Here is a 14796-nt window from a genome sequence, read left to right as displayed (position 1 = left end):
TTAATTATATAAAATTCATCTTTGAATGACTATATGAATGAAAACATTATAGCAAATTATGTAATAAAATTTGTTTTATTAGTTCCTCATATCTTTAAATATTGTTAATATTCTGTTACTAAGTTACTTACTCAAACTGTGTCTATAGGGCAGAGAACAGACCACCTCTTTTTACATAATTAGGATCAAACCAGTCAATACAATAGTTGTCAGCAGACAACAAGGATAACTTTTTTGTTGTTAACTTAAACAGTCAAGTTAGTCAAAATAGTAAAACTGGTTTATATGGGCAGAGAGCTACAGCATTCAAAAATTACTTTTTAAAGATTTCTTCTTTTACTAAAATGAACTTTCTCAGATGAAATACATCCTCTTCTAGCAACTATTTTTATCTACTTGTGTATGGTTTAATCCCAAATGCTTCCTGTAATTGAGGGACAGTATGAGAAGACTAGAAAATATCTCATCAGATAAGCTTAAACAAGGGCTGTAACTCCCACGAACCTGAGAAACGTACAAACAAGAGTGAATAGCAAGATGTTGGAGAGTCATAGATACATATGAAACTTTCCTTGTTTCTTTCGAAGTATGTAAAATGTTTGCAGAAAGATGGTAGAAAATGTTGCTAATGAATTTAGAGTGGTCTGGGGAGTGTACTGATACAGCCTTTTTGAAAATTATAAGGAGTTAAAAGGAGATCTATGTAGAACCCAAAGTGGCTGGCCTCTAGCTTTTCAGTACTCTGTAAGTGTTCTTGGTTATGTTTTGAACATCAAATTTCTCAACAAATGGCTTTGTCTGTATTTATGTAGAGGCCACTCTTGCCCTACTTGCATGCCATTTTCACACACTTTTAACTGAAGTCAGTGTGAATTCTGTATGCATAAGGGATGTATTGAAGATGCAGGATCATTAATGCTATATTGTTGCATACTATTTTTCATATGCCTTACAATATTTTCTGGGACGTTATTAAAATGAAAGCATTTTATTGCCAAAATAAATCTATGTTGTTACTTCTTATCTGCATTAGCAGTAGAAAAATAAATCATGTAGCAAACATATTGTATAGTACAAAATTATAAAAGATATATATTTTGCCAATAATATGAAAATAGATTGAGGAGAAAGAAGCACATTTGTTATAGCACAAACTTATAACAAGATCCACTGTTAAATTTGGCAGTCCTATTTTTTAAAAGTATACAGATTTAATTATAAGTTTTATCAGATTTATTTCATCTACCATCTTTTTAACTTGCTGCTTGATACTTTTCCAGCAACTTACTTCATAGCTTTGCAATCTGTGGATGTAATTTATTTTACTTATTCCCTTGCATAAAACTTATTAAATGTTATTTTGTGATAAGACTCATACTATATTTACTGTTCTTATTTCTGCTCCTTCAGTAACAACTACAAAAAGTAATGGCAAGTGAGCTCATAGGGCTCCTCTAAATTTTGGACATGTTTGAAATGTTTTATATTTTTCACAGCCTAAAGTCAGAATGATAAATAAAGATGTCCCAACAACAACAAAAAAGTAAAGTATTTAGGGATTCTTTAATTTGTTTTGTACTGAATACTATTTTGAAACGTAAGTTAAAGCCATTAGCTGTTGATTTTGTTTTTGTTTTTGCTTTTTTTTTTTTTTTGAAGGGGTGGCGGGAGGGAAAAACATAATTTTATTAATACTAAAAATAAATAAGCCAAGTCGATGTAAAAAGATTTTACCAATTATTCTGAGGGCTGTTGATATCCCAAGCTATTGCTATATCTCCAGGTACAAAGTGGAAAAAAAATATTGCCTTTGTCAAATAATTTTTTCCTTTCTTTAAATTTTAGTTATTTATTTTAATAATTTACCCCCTTTTATTTTTCTTATATAGGTAAATGTGTAGCATTCTACAAGGCATGCTGGGTAAAATATACTATGCAAATGTGTACAGTGCTGCATGTTTTGTTCTCCCTCTGCTTTAGTGGCTTTAAAGAAAAAAAATGTGTTGTTATTTTTGTGAACAAAAACATTTAACAGAGAAAATGCAGAGTGCATGCATAGAGTATCCTAATTTCTATGGATTTGTTTTATGGAATTTAAATGTGTACAAACCAACTGCATTAATTTTTTCTTTTATATAATAAATGAGAAAACACCGGAACCAGCGTTATACCTCTCCTTTATATTATTCTAGAGATATTTATATTATTCTAGAGGTATGTTCCTATACCTCTTGCAGGAAACAAAAAATCTAAACACTTACTCTCACAGCACAGATTCAATTAAATGATGATTTCCTGAATGCTTTGCTAGGTGCTCTGAGTTATTACAGAAGAGTATTATGTTAGAAAGAATGTGTACATCAAATACATACACCTGAAATAAACTATATTCAAACATATGTGCAAATAGGATCAAATACAATATAGAAAAATAAACTAGATAAACTAGAAATCCCTAAATGACTAATGTAGCAGTTTCAGAAGTTTCCGAAGGTATCCTGTACCCATAAGCATTTCATGGATGGCATATAACTTATGACTTGACAGTTCATGTACTCAGTGTCAGGTGACCATGCTATGACTTGATGGGCATCTGACTTTTCTCTCATTGCAGTGCACAAGAAGTTCAAAAGAAATGTGTACTGTGTTGATTATTATCATTGCATTAACATTACACAGTGATTTATTACAGCCAAGTTATTTCACAAACATTATCTCATTTAATCCAACTGACCATCCTGGAAAACAGACAAAGCAGAGATTATTAGACTCAACTACAAATGAGGAAACCAAAGATCATTGTAACTTTTCTCTGCAAAGTACTTTGATCTAAAAATACATATATCAAATGCTTTTAAGCTGCCATACAAAACAATGCCGGGAATACAGTAAAAGTTGACTGAACGGATGGTACTTTAGTTATTGGAGAAATATTATATAGGGCTGTCCTATCCATTAAGGCATTTTATCCCACAATCTAAAACTCCCAAATGGAAGAATTGCAGCTCACTGCAAGGACTCCGTCAGCTTGGCCATGTGCCTGAAGCCACCCCTCTGGTCATCAACACATCTCTTCTACTAGGATGGGTTGTGGAGAAACATCTTGTTGTCCTGTCATACAACATGCAGATTAGTATAATGGTTAGACTGTAGGCTGTAACTCTTGCCTGTGTTCCAAGCCTAGAGCTGGCAATAACCAGCTATGAGCTTGGGGCAATCACTTAACTTGCCTGTACTTCAATCTGTTTTTGTAGAGCAATTTTCCTTGTGGTTACAGGTCACATTCTCTTGTTTCCTTGTATGCCCAGCAATTTTGTTATTGGATTCGAGATACTGTAGATTTTCCATTGTGGATGACTTGATCTTGTATCTCTCGAAAGAAGGTTTTGACAGGCAGTCGTAGATGAGTTTGAGCCTCTCATGGTTTGTTTTGAAACTCCTTGAGGACTGGTCTAAAGTAGGACTTTTTTCTGAGGCTAATACAGCCCCTCTTTTAAGGTCTCTGGGGTATCTACTGAATGTCCCATACATGTAGTGAGTAGTCTTCACTCTGACTGAAGGGAACTCAAATGATTCCTGGTCCCTAGTAAGCTCTAGGAATTATGATGTTTCACAGTTCCCTGGCATTTGGTTTTTTCTTAGAAATTGTCATGGGCCAGCCTCATGGGATTTCTGCTCAGGCACAAGCTGATATGCAGCCAAAGACTCAATGGCTCAACCTAAGCAGATTTCTGGAGGTTTTCTCCATATAACTCCTTCCTTTCAGTCACTCTGCTCCACAAATTCTAGCTACCTTGATCTCCTGGAACACTGATCTACATCTTCAACTCAAGGAGGCTGCTATGCTTGACTCACTTTGAGTTCCCACCCCCTCTGTCACTGGCTAGGAATCACCTCCAGGTAGAAAATCCAGGTAATAGTTAGACTCATCTCACTTGTGTCTCTTATCAGGGATCACGATCCTGTGCTGCGTGTTGTCTAATATCTGAAAACAGTTGTTTTCAATATTTTGTCCAGTTTCCTTTTTGTTAATGATAAGAGGGCAAGTCTAGACCATCTACTCTCTCACACCTGGAAGTAGAAGTCTCTTTAATGACATTTTGCACACTGCTATAATCACGGATAAATTCGTCTTCAAAAAAATCTTTTAAGGTGTCTGTTTTCACAAATAGCTTTATACCACTCAACAAACGTTTCCAATTACTTCTATAGTAGTTCCAAATTTATATTCCATCCACAGATCCTGTACTGGGACAATATTGCATTAAGCAAATTCCCTTTTTATTCTTTCTTTCTTTTTTTTTTTTTTTTTGAGAGATATTAGAAAATAATCTGGGAGACCAAGCCCTAACTTAGCAAGTTAATATGGATATGACAACCATTTAATAAGTGTACAGAGATATGTGGGGAGTTTGCAAAATGTCTTAGAGCTGCTAAAAGCACCACCTGCAGTGTGCAAGAATGGAAGTATTCAAGAGTTGATGTAAATTAGTTATGCAAACAACACTGTTGGTTTTTTTTAATTTATGCATCTATTCTTTTTTTAAAAAATATTTTATGTATTTAATCGACAGAGATAGAGACAGCCAGTGAGAGAGGGAACACAAGCAGGGGGAGTGGGAGAGGAAGAAGCAGGCTCATAGCAGAAGAGCCTGATGTGGGCCTCGATCCCATAATGCCGGGATCACGCCCTGAGCCGAAGGCAGATGCTTAACCGCTGTGCCACCCAGGCGCCCCCAATACTGTTGTTTTTCTAAACAGCCTAGAGAATACTTTATTATGTAAATATAAACATAACGTAAAATGGATTAATATGGTAATTTTCTTTCCCTTCATATGTCTCCTCTAACTTTGGCTTTTCAACCATAAGCCCCCTAAAATCAAAGGACTTTTTTCTTGCATAGTTGTTCAAAAAAAGACACGTTTTAGTCATCAATGTTGCCCTTTGCTTTACAGGTACAAATTTTCTAGCTCAGTTAAGAAGAACCGAGACTCTCTGCGTATTGCTTGTATTTTTCTATATATTGAGATACGATATTTTATGGCCTGTAGATGTGGGGTGAAAAGATGTAGTTTATTGTTGATTTTGTTTAATTTCATTCAGCTGTTGAGGATGGGGTGTCAGAACAGTCCAAAATGCCTTTTAAAGCTTCCCCACTTCTTTCTCTTCCTTTTTTTACCAAGGTTCAGGGGAATAGAAGGGAATGGAGCTGTTTCAGATTTCTTTGCAAAAGAGAAGTTAAACAACCTTAGTTTCTTTTTTCCCACTTCTTGCCTCCGACTAGAGACTAATTATCAGATTAGCAGATGACCTTGTCATTGGATGACCTAGAATCAAAGAAAGACCTTAGAGACAAACCCACTGCTTTTCCATACGTGAAAATAGAGGCCTAGCTAAAAAAATAACACATGGAAGTAGAACTGTGTCTGATATCACGTGACCTAATGATTCACTTCTATTGTAGTTTTCAACTAGATAATCCCATAGCAGAGGGTTGATTAAATACACTGTGACACTTGCATTGTATGGGACATAACAATTCTAGGTGTACAAGTAAGAAGACTGGAAGGGCAGAGAGAGTATTTGACCAGCTGTTTTAACCAGTTTGGAATAATGGGGATTGCAGCTAGAAAGGCTAGTTGGGACCATATTCTGGAGAAAGAGTATCTAAGGTATTTGGACTCTCCTGCTCAAACAGTTTTAGGGGCCACCACATATTTTTTAATATAGGAGGAACTTGATCAAAATCACTGCTTGGGGAAAGATTGACTTGGAAGTGGAAGGCGATTGGAGAGGGAAGAGCCCTGAGGTACAAAGACTTCCATAACGTGACTGCTGTAAGTGATTGTGTAGATAATGCCATTGGCTTCAGCTGGACGTCAGGGAGGAGCGGTTTGAGAAGTAAAGCTTCCCGCATGGAACCCCAGGTCTTTGCGCGGCAAGATGTGGAACTTTTGGTGTAGTGTGTATGAGAGGTTGGAGATGGGCACTAGGCACTCAGTTAACATATTTACATTATGGCTCTGTCGAGGAAATGCAGGGAAAAACAGAAAACTGGCGAGGACGTTAAAGCAAGCAGGCAAGAGCGATCTGTCACAATCGCTGCCCGTAAGACCTCGATCCCCCGGGTTCAGTCCCGCAGCCTACAGGTCGCCTCGTTAAACAAATAAAAGAGAGCCAAGCGGACGCCCTCTCCCAGGCTCCGCCCCTCCGGCCGCGCGCCTGCGCCCTCGCGTCTCATCCTTCTCGCCTCTCTCCTCCCCCGCCCGCGTGGTCGCCGCCACCGCAGCCGCCCGAGAGGAGCTGGGGGAGGACGGTGGCCCGCGAGGCTCGTCGCAGACAACGCGGCGGCGATGTCCGCGAGCCAGGCGAGTGCCGCGGCGGCAGCGGCGGGGCCTCGCACGCGGCAAGGCGGCCTGGGCTTCAGCCTCCCTCCGGTTCCCAGGAAGCGAACTGGCGGCCAGCGCGGGAGCAGAAGCAGCAGCAGAGGCGGAGGCTCCGGCGCGTCTCTTGCCTCCCCTTCAGCCTGAGCCGGGGGAGGCCAGGCGGCCCGGGTGGCTGGAGGGGGGTCCGCTGTCCAAGAATGGGAATTCTCTTCACCAGAATATGGAGACTGTTCAATCACCAGGGTGAGGGGCGCGGGCCGAGGGCGTACGGGTGGGGGGGGAGGGTCAGCCCTGGCTGGCTGGGTGTGTGTGGTGGGGGGGGGGGGGTCTCCGAATACTTCCGGATTGTGGGCGGTACGGTCGCGCGCCGTCTCCGCGCCGGGTCCCGGCTGCGTGGATGCGGGCCCGGGGTCCGTTCAGTTCCTACGCCCGAGTTCGGGAATGGTTTTTTTGTCATAAGGGACCGTCTTGAAAAATCCTTTCTGCAAATGCACCCATTGCTCCGATTTCGGTTTGGAGTCGAAAAGGTTTCTTGCCGCACGTCGGACGTCCCTGAGTGGCACGGCCTGGCCTATCTTGTAGCCCTTCTTCCTCTAGCAATTGGTTTTCTCCCACCACGGAGAAATGCTGGCTCTCGGGTGAAGGTTATAGGTTATGGCCCGAGCCGCAACACTGAGCGACGGAGGGTTGCAGAATGCGGAAAGCATGAGGAATCGCTCTTATCGAATACACCTCAGGTTTATGAGCCCTCCCTGCACCTCCATCCCCCTCTTTGGGAAGACTAATGCATCCTGATTGGTGATGGACTGCTATCCTTTTCCCGTATTTATATTTGTGTGTAAGGTTAAGCTTAAGATCATATTTGTTTTGATTATTGAAGTAGAGGGTGTTGGGGGGTGGGTTAAAAATGTGTTTCACTGAAAGCATTTGAAAACTTGCCATATGAAGCATTTGTTAATGTAGGTAACTAGCAAGTTACCTATATTACCGTATAGGGATGCTTAAGTTCATCTGTACTCAAACACTGCCTGGAAATGCGTATCAGGTTTATTAAAATTTGTTACAAAATGAGTGTCTAAAACTGAGGAAAGAGGATACAACTTTAACAAAGACTCCATAGTCATTGAGATACAATATAGTTAGTGGTGTTCATTTGTTTCTTTTTTAAGTCAGGTTGGGTGATTTATCATTTTTGCTGTCAGTAACTTAGTTTGCTGTTTTCTCTTGGGTAAGCTGGTGTTGGTGTCACATCCCAGAGTTTTCCAGTAAAGCCTTAAACGAGTGATGGCATCTGTTAGGAACAACGTATTCCCACTTCCTCCTTCATGATCCAGCTGCTCCTGTGAGGTGATGGGAAGGGAGCGGAACTAAACTTGTGATTGGTTGTGTATCTAAAAAAAAAAAGATGGTAGTGTAGATTGCATGATCTATATGATACTCTGTGGAAGAGCAGTATTTCAAATGATTTTTCTGATAGGGGATTTTTCTAAAGTGTAGAAAACCAGTTCTAAACTGCACTGTCTCTGTCTAGCTTTTCTGTTGGAAGAGGGGAAGTTAGACCCCCGTCATTTATTTGGGTCTACATGTTCTCAATGTAGAACACCGGGGATCTTGACTAAGTGACCGTGGAGAAAAGGTAATCTCTAGGTCTCAAGAATGGAAACTTACATGGATGTAAAATTGGTGCTGTTAGTAGTAGATAGAATATGTTCTAGTTTTAAGCTCCATAATTTTTGTGTCATTTTTAGTGAAGCTAGTATTTTATTCTGCTATGAAATTTATGAAATTTGTATTGCTTGTTGATTGAGCTGTAGCCCTGCAAGAAGAAATGAGGTATCCGGCGCCTATGTGGCTCAGTCAGTTAAGCGTCTGCCTTCAGCTCAGGTCATGATCCCAGAGTCCTGGGATCAAGTACCAGGTCGGGTTCCCTGCTCAGCGGGGAGTCTGCTTCTCCCTCGACCCTTACCCCCTGCTCCTGATCTCTCTTTCTCTCTCTCTCTCTCAAATAAATAAATAAGAAAAATGAGGTATTTCCACTTTCTGGTTGAGTCAATGATAAATATTTGTGTCTATAACTTAAGGAATTAGAGTTTTGCCAGTAGCTCCTTGCAGGTGGTAAAAATGAGGGTGTTATTGCATCGTTACTACTAAAAATTGCTAATAGCGGTGTTCTTGTTGCCTGTATTTTGTGGTTATTTTTGACAAGACACTTATTTCAGTGTTGGGAAATTAATAGTAAGAGGAACTAATGGAGTTAAGTTTTAGAAATTTAGATGTCAAAATAATTGTGAAAATCTGAATAAACTATTCTGCTAAGTGATGTGGTTGTCATCAGTAGGGTCACTTTTCAAAATATTCACCATTAAATCCAATGTCAGCTACTTGGTGATCTTCTTGTTCTTTTAAATTATATATATATATATATATATACACACACATATATATATACACGCACACACATATATATATATACACGCACACACACCTTATATATATTTTTTATATGTCAGATGTATCTTGGATGCTTTATTTTACCTTCAGTAGATACATAACACAATCCTATGCCCTTTTCACATAAACTCTTGGAAGGAAGAATTTAGGGGATTGCAGAATTGGCCATGCTGATGAAACTTAAACCATACCGTATCTTTTTTTCTGAAATACCTTCAGAATAATTTCAGTTTAAGTGTAGCTTGGTCAAGTGCACAGTGAAAGCTAGTTGCATACTGCTCAAACTTGAAAAACCAGAGGTTGCCTTTAGGTGTTATTTGAATTGAGTACAATATAAACTTTGTCCTAGATGCTGTTGTATACATTATTTAAAGAAAAAAAAAATGTTTCAGCAGTTCTTAGTAGCTATTCTTTCCCCCTCAAAAGAGGAAACTGAGGTTCCAGTGGAGTCGCTTTCCTAGGCCACATTACTGGTAAATGCCAAATTAAAACACTGAAGAAATATGTTGCAGATATTAGTCTTATTAAAGAAGAGATTGATGGGGCACCTGGGTGGCTCAGTTGGTTAAGTGTCCAGCTCTTGATTTCAGCTCAGGTCATGATCTCAGGGTTATGCAATTGAGCCCTGTGTGGGGCTCTGCGCCCGCTCTGTGCTGGATGTGCAGCCTGCCTTAGAGTCTCTCTTCCTCTGCCCCTCCCCCAAAGAAAAATAAATACATGAAATAAAGAAGAGATTGGAATGATATTTTTCTTTGCTTTTCCCCCCTATTGTTTCTCAGTCACTAAACTGTTAAGTCCTTATTACATTAGAACTTTGAAGAGTTGCCACTTTTGTCTTTTATTTTATTTATCTTAAAGGTTTTATTTATTTGACACAGAGAGAGCGTGAGTACAAGTAGGCAGAGGGAGAGGGAGAAGCAGGCTCTCCGCTGAGCAGAGAGCCCGATGCGGGGCTCCATCGCAGGACCCTGGGATCATGACCTGAGCGGAAGGCAAGATGCTTAACCGACTGAGCCACCCAGGTGCCCCACTACTCATGTCTTTTAATATAGAAGGGCTTGTGATCAGTGGTTTATTAAATATTTTTGAGCACCTGTTTGTGCCGGGAATTGTGCGTGGTGGGGATAAAGCAGGGAACAAAACACAAATCCTCCCTGCCTTTACGGAGTGTTCATTCTAGTGTGGGGAGACAGAAAATAAGCTAACTCCATCTCTAAAGAAAATAATAGCAGTTAACATTTGCTGACTTATGCAAGGTTAGGTTCTAAGTGTTTTACACAAATTAGTTGGCTTAGTCTTCACAACAACCCTGTGAAGAAGATTTCTCCCCATTTTACAGGACAAAGGAAGTAGGTAACTTGTTTAAGTCTTCACAGAAGAGATAGACCTGGGATTTTAAGCAAGATCATCAAGTGCCATAGTTAGTGTTCTTTAAAAACAAACAAGCAAAAACTGTCTTTGTATAAGAAAGATTCACGTTAGCTCAACTGAGGTGAGCTATGAATAAGTTGTGAAATTTTCTTATTGATAGCCTGCATTATTCTTCTGATTGGTTCTTACGAAAGGAATAAGGTATGAATGAATGTTGATGATGCGACCTGTGCTGCTGGAGCCTGGTGCTGGGAAAGCCCCCTCTGCTGCTGCTGTTTTTTGTTGTATGGGAGTTCAAATATGTAGAAGAGTACATACGGAAGCGCAGTAGCCAAGGGGATGGACTATGACAATAAAATTTACCTCCAAAATCATCATCCTTGCATGCTCTGTGGATATGGAACTGGATCCTTTACATATTTTTCTTTTGCTGGCTGGCACAATAGTAAGCTTTTTCAGTAGACGGCATTGGAGGGACATTGCAGGAGGAAAGTGTTTTTCTTCTGGGTACAGTGTGCTTTCAGCAGGTTCTGTCCTGCTTGGGAGTGTGAACACCTTCTCTAGTGGCTGGCTCCTGCACTGCACAGTGGTTAGCAGCTGCCGGCAATTTCTAGCACCCACTTCAGTTGATTTCAGCGTGGAGGCCCTCCAGCAAAATACCTCTCAATGAAGTTTTCCCTAACACCCTAAGAGGGAGTATTTCCAGCAAGATCCGCTGGCAAGTCCCCACAGCTACTTATTGCGCCATTCAGAGCCACAACCAGGCCCCAACAAGGTCTGCATCTCAGTTGGGGTGGGCGGGGCGGGGGGGGGGGGGAGCTCAGTCTCAGCCCCTAAGTGTAGTGGATTCTCCTTACATTTGTCAGTCCCATACTCGTTAGAGTTATTTTTTATTAGCCAATTCATCGTTACTTTGATCCTCTTTAATAGTTATTTTCTTTATATTAAACTTTGCAAGTTCAGATTACTGCATGGTTTCTCTTTCCTGATTGCATCTCTAATTTTGTCATGTCATTGCTTTTCATTCAGCAACCTCTTAGTGTGAAAGAGAAGTTGTTTTTCTCCTATACTTCACTGCCATTGTTATAAATAGCAAGTTAGTTTTCAAACTTTTTTGATGATACTTTTTAGATTTTGAAAATTGAATTTTTAATACAAAGTGACTTGATCAGATATTTCCTTTTCAATCTTTATATCTTCCAGATCTAGTTGATTTCTTCATACTCTATTAAGCACATATTTTATTCCAGACTCTGTGCTAGGGACCGGGAGAATGATAGAGAACATGACAAATGGATTTTTTGCTCTATGTAAGATAAAATTAGGGTTTCATATAGTTTGGATATGCGGTGAGAATGAAGAATCAGGATGACTGTCAATTTATCTGCCTTAGTATTTGTGGGTTTTGACTTTGGTGTGATTCACAGAGATAGAAGTCCTCCAGGATGACAGTGACATCTTTTCATTTAATTTACTGACTGGTAGTTGGAGGAATTTCATATATTGACTTTTAGAACCTGGCAGTGAATGGAACTGGTAGGCTGCCTGGGTGAGTCGAAAAGAAATTAAGCAGGGAAACAAGGAACATTTTCATGACAAAACAGTTAAGTATTGATTGGGAAACTGAAGCCTAAATAATAATTCAGAATTCTTTCCAGGCATTGTAACAGTGGGTAGTTGTTTGGGCTTATCTGAATATAACTGTAAGAATGCTGTGGCACAGATATTCTAAAAGAAAAATCATGCTAAACACTAAACCTGTAATGAATCACATGTATCAAAGAATTGGAATAGCGAAAAGTTTTTTTACATTTGCCCTGAATAACATTATCTTTAGTATGCATGTTATGTTTTAGGTTTTGTGGAGTATTTGTTTTGGAGTGCCTTATAACACTTTTTGGCTACAAATGTAGGTTTTGTATAGAATTCTGTTCCATCTTGGTAATGGGAGGAATAGACTGGGGTGGTGCAGGAGCCTAAGGATTTCCAAAGGAAGCTGATACAGTATTTGAAAAATCTAACCCTATTGTTGGTAGTAAACTGGCTTTGAGCCTCTTACACATCTTAACTGACTGAGCCACCCAGGCTCCCCTTTCTTTTCTGTTAAAAATATTTTAACCATTTTTAAAAACCTCATATGTTCAATTATATTAGTTTGCATTCCTTTGATGGACTTTAAAAGCCTATTTATGTCTTAAGAGTTTGGTGAAATGTTTGCATATTTATGCATTTTTGGTGACAAAAGATTTTATTGAGTTTGTAAAATGAAATAGAAGAGAGAGGTTTCCAGTTTGGAGAATGTTATGACCTGCTTTATTACATCCCCTATCACCATCTTTGATGCTCTTTTCTCCTGTTTTCCAACATGCCAGGCAATTCTCATCTTGTACCGTCCACCATACCTTCTCTCCCCAATGTACTTTATTTCTAGGCACTACTGAAGAAAGACTTAATAACAGTTTAGATCTTTATCCATCACAGGTTATGTTATCTGATTGCAGCTTATTGATTCTGTAGTTCATTCTATACAGTGGCTGTAAAAACCCCATCCTGTCCTCCCCAGGCAACTAACTTATGAGAAGATGGAATCCTCTGGTATGACGCTCTTCCGCCAGTGCTTTTTTCTCAGTCTGCGTCTGTGTGTTACTGCATAGTGGTTGTGTTCACAGCAGTTTTATCTTGCTTATCATGTTCATCTTATGGTCAGGTATGATAAAGAATCTTTCCGGGGCACCTGGGTGGCTCAGTCGGTTAAGAGTCTGCCTTCTGCTCAGGTCATGATCTTAGGGTCCTGGGATGGAGCCCCGCATCAGGCTCCCTGCTCTGGGGAGTCTGCTTCTCCCTCTCCCTCGCCCCCCCCCATGTTTGCACACACATTCGCGCGCGCTCTCTCTCTCTCAAATAAATAAAATTTTAAAAAAGAATCTGTAGTATTTTTTGTCTAGTTCTTCCTTATACAAGTGGTAGAAAAGTACTGTATTTGGAATCAGGAAATAAGTCCTATGGGATATAGCTAAAATAAGAGACTACTTTAAAAAACAAAACCAGGTGAGTTTTCACCTTAAAAGCTATCATTTTTGGGGCACCTGAGTGGCTCAGTCATCAAGTGTCTGCCTTCAGCTCTGGGCATGATCCCAGGGTCCTGGGATCGAGCCCCACATTGGGCTCCCTGCTCCTCTGGGAGTCTACTTCTTCCTCTCCCACTCCCCCTGCTTGTGTTCCCTCTCTCACTGGCTGTCTCTCTCTCTGTGTCAGATAAATAAATAAAATCTTAAAAAAAAAAACTATCACTTTAGAAGGCCAGAGAGTTATTCTACTGATATGTCTGTTATTACTCAAAATACATATTGAAAGTCCTTTTAGAATTTCCTTAGAGACAAATCTTTTAAATCATTCTTATCATTTAGGGATCATACCTCATTTAACAGCAAAAAGATAGCACTCATTTTAGCTATCTTTTACTTTATTATGGCTGAGATATCAGGTGGCTCCCATCCCCCTTTAAAATCAAAATCATCTTCAGCAGTTGAAGGGTTCTGCCGCTATTGGGAATGCTCCAAAACAGTGTACCTCAGGCTCTGAAAGCAGTCGCAGAAGAAGGGTAGCAAAATACTTTGAAAAATGGTAGCATGGTTAGAATAAAAGTTTAACCTCTTTAAGTGATTAAGGACTTTGTAAGAGACAATGCTTTTTTTGTATCTGTATTTGTTATTTGTATAGACAGACATTTCTTTAGTCATTCTCTATAGTTCTTTATCATAGGTTGTTGCCTGTATTTGTATTGTTTGTTTTTGCTCCTATTAATTTGGTACTGTTTTTAGAATAGTATTTCTTTTTTTTTTTTTTTTTAAGAAATTTGTGTATTTATTTATTTGTCAGAGAGAGAGAGCAAGCACAAGCAGGGGGAGTGGCAGGCAGAGGGAGAAGTGGGAGTTGATCCTAGGACCCTGGGATCATGACCTGAGCCGAACGAAGGCAGACGCTTAACTGACTGAGCCACTCAGGTGTCCCTAGAATGGTATTTCTCACATTGATCAGAGTAATTGTATTTTCTTCCTGAGTATTGGCATGTCTGTATAAATTTAGTCCTGTAGCTAATACAAAGGGGGTTACAAAATGGTATTCCCGAACTAAAAATAGCTGACATTTTGAGAATGATATATTTTTTAAAGATTTATTTATTTGAGGGAGAGAGCGAGCATAGGGAAAGGGCAGAGGGAAAGAATCCCAGACTCCACACTGAGTGCTCTTGAGAGAATGATATTAAAAATTAGTATTCAAGTAGGAAGCTAAAAACTTTTATCCAAGTCAAAGATCATGGTATAGCATGATGTAAATTCTGTAAGTTCTATTAATACAATAGAACTGAAGAAGAGATATGCCATCAAAAGAAGAATGCTTGACTTGTGGACATAGAATAATACACAGTTAAAGAGGCAAAACTACCGTGCCAATTGAAAACTTTTCAGGTGAGGGGCGCCTGGGTGGCTCAGTCTGTTAAGCATTCACCTCTTGATTTTGGCACAGGTCAGGATTTCAGGGTTGTGAGATTGTGAGATTGTGAGATCGAGCTCTGCCTCGGGCTCT

General features: G+C 39.7%; 1 protein-coding gene across 1 annotated transcript in view; it reads left to right on the top strand.

Annotated features, from left to right (window-relative positions):
• Positions 1 to 6248: 6248 nt before the first annotated feature.
• Positions 6249 to 14796, top strand: part of ARL5A (ADP ribosylation factor like GTPase 5A) — a 30855-nt gene continuing 22307 nt past the window's right edge. Inside the window, exon 1 of the mRNA XM_026492798.4 lies at positions 6249 to 6630. Coding sequence (XP_026348583.1) covers positions 6585 to 6630 — 46 coding nt within the window. The 5' untranslated portion in view covers positions 6249 to 6584. The remainder of the gene's footprint in view (positions 6631 to 14796) is intronic.

This window comes from Ursus arctos, unplaced genomic scaffold, assembly GCF_023065955.2.
Source record: "Ursus arctos isolate Adak ecotype North America unplaced genomic scaffold, UrsArc2.0 scaffold_1, whole genome shotgun sequence".
Taxonomy (NCBI): Eukaryota; Metazoa; Chordata; class Mammalia; order Carnivora; family Ursidae; genus Ursus; species Ursus arctos.
The sequence above is the reverse complement of the archived record's forward strand: the minus strand, read 5'-3'. Positions and strand labels throughout refer to the sequence as shown.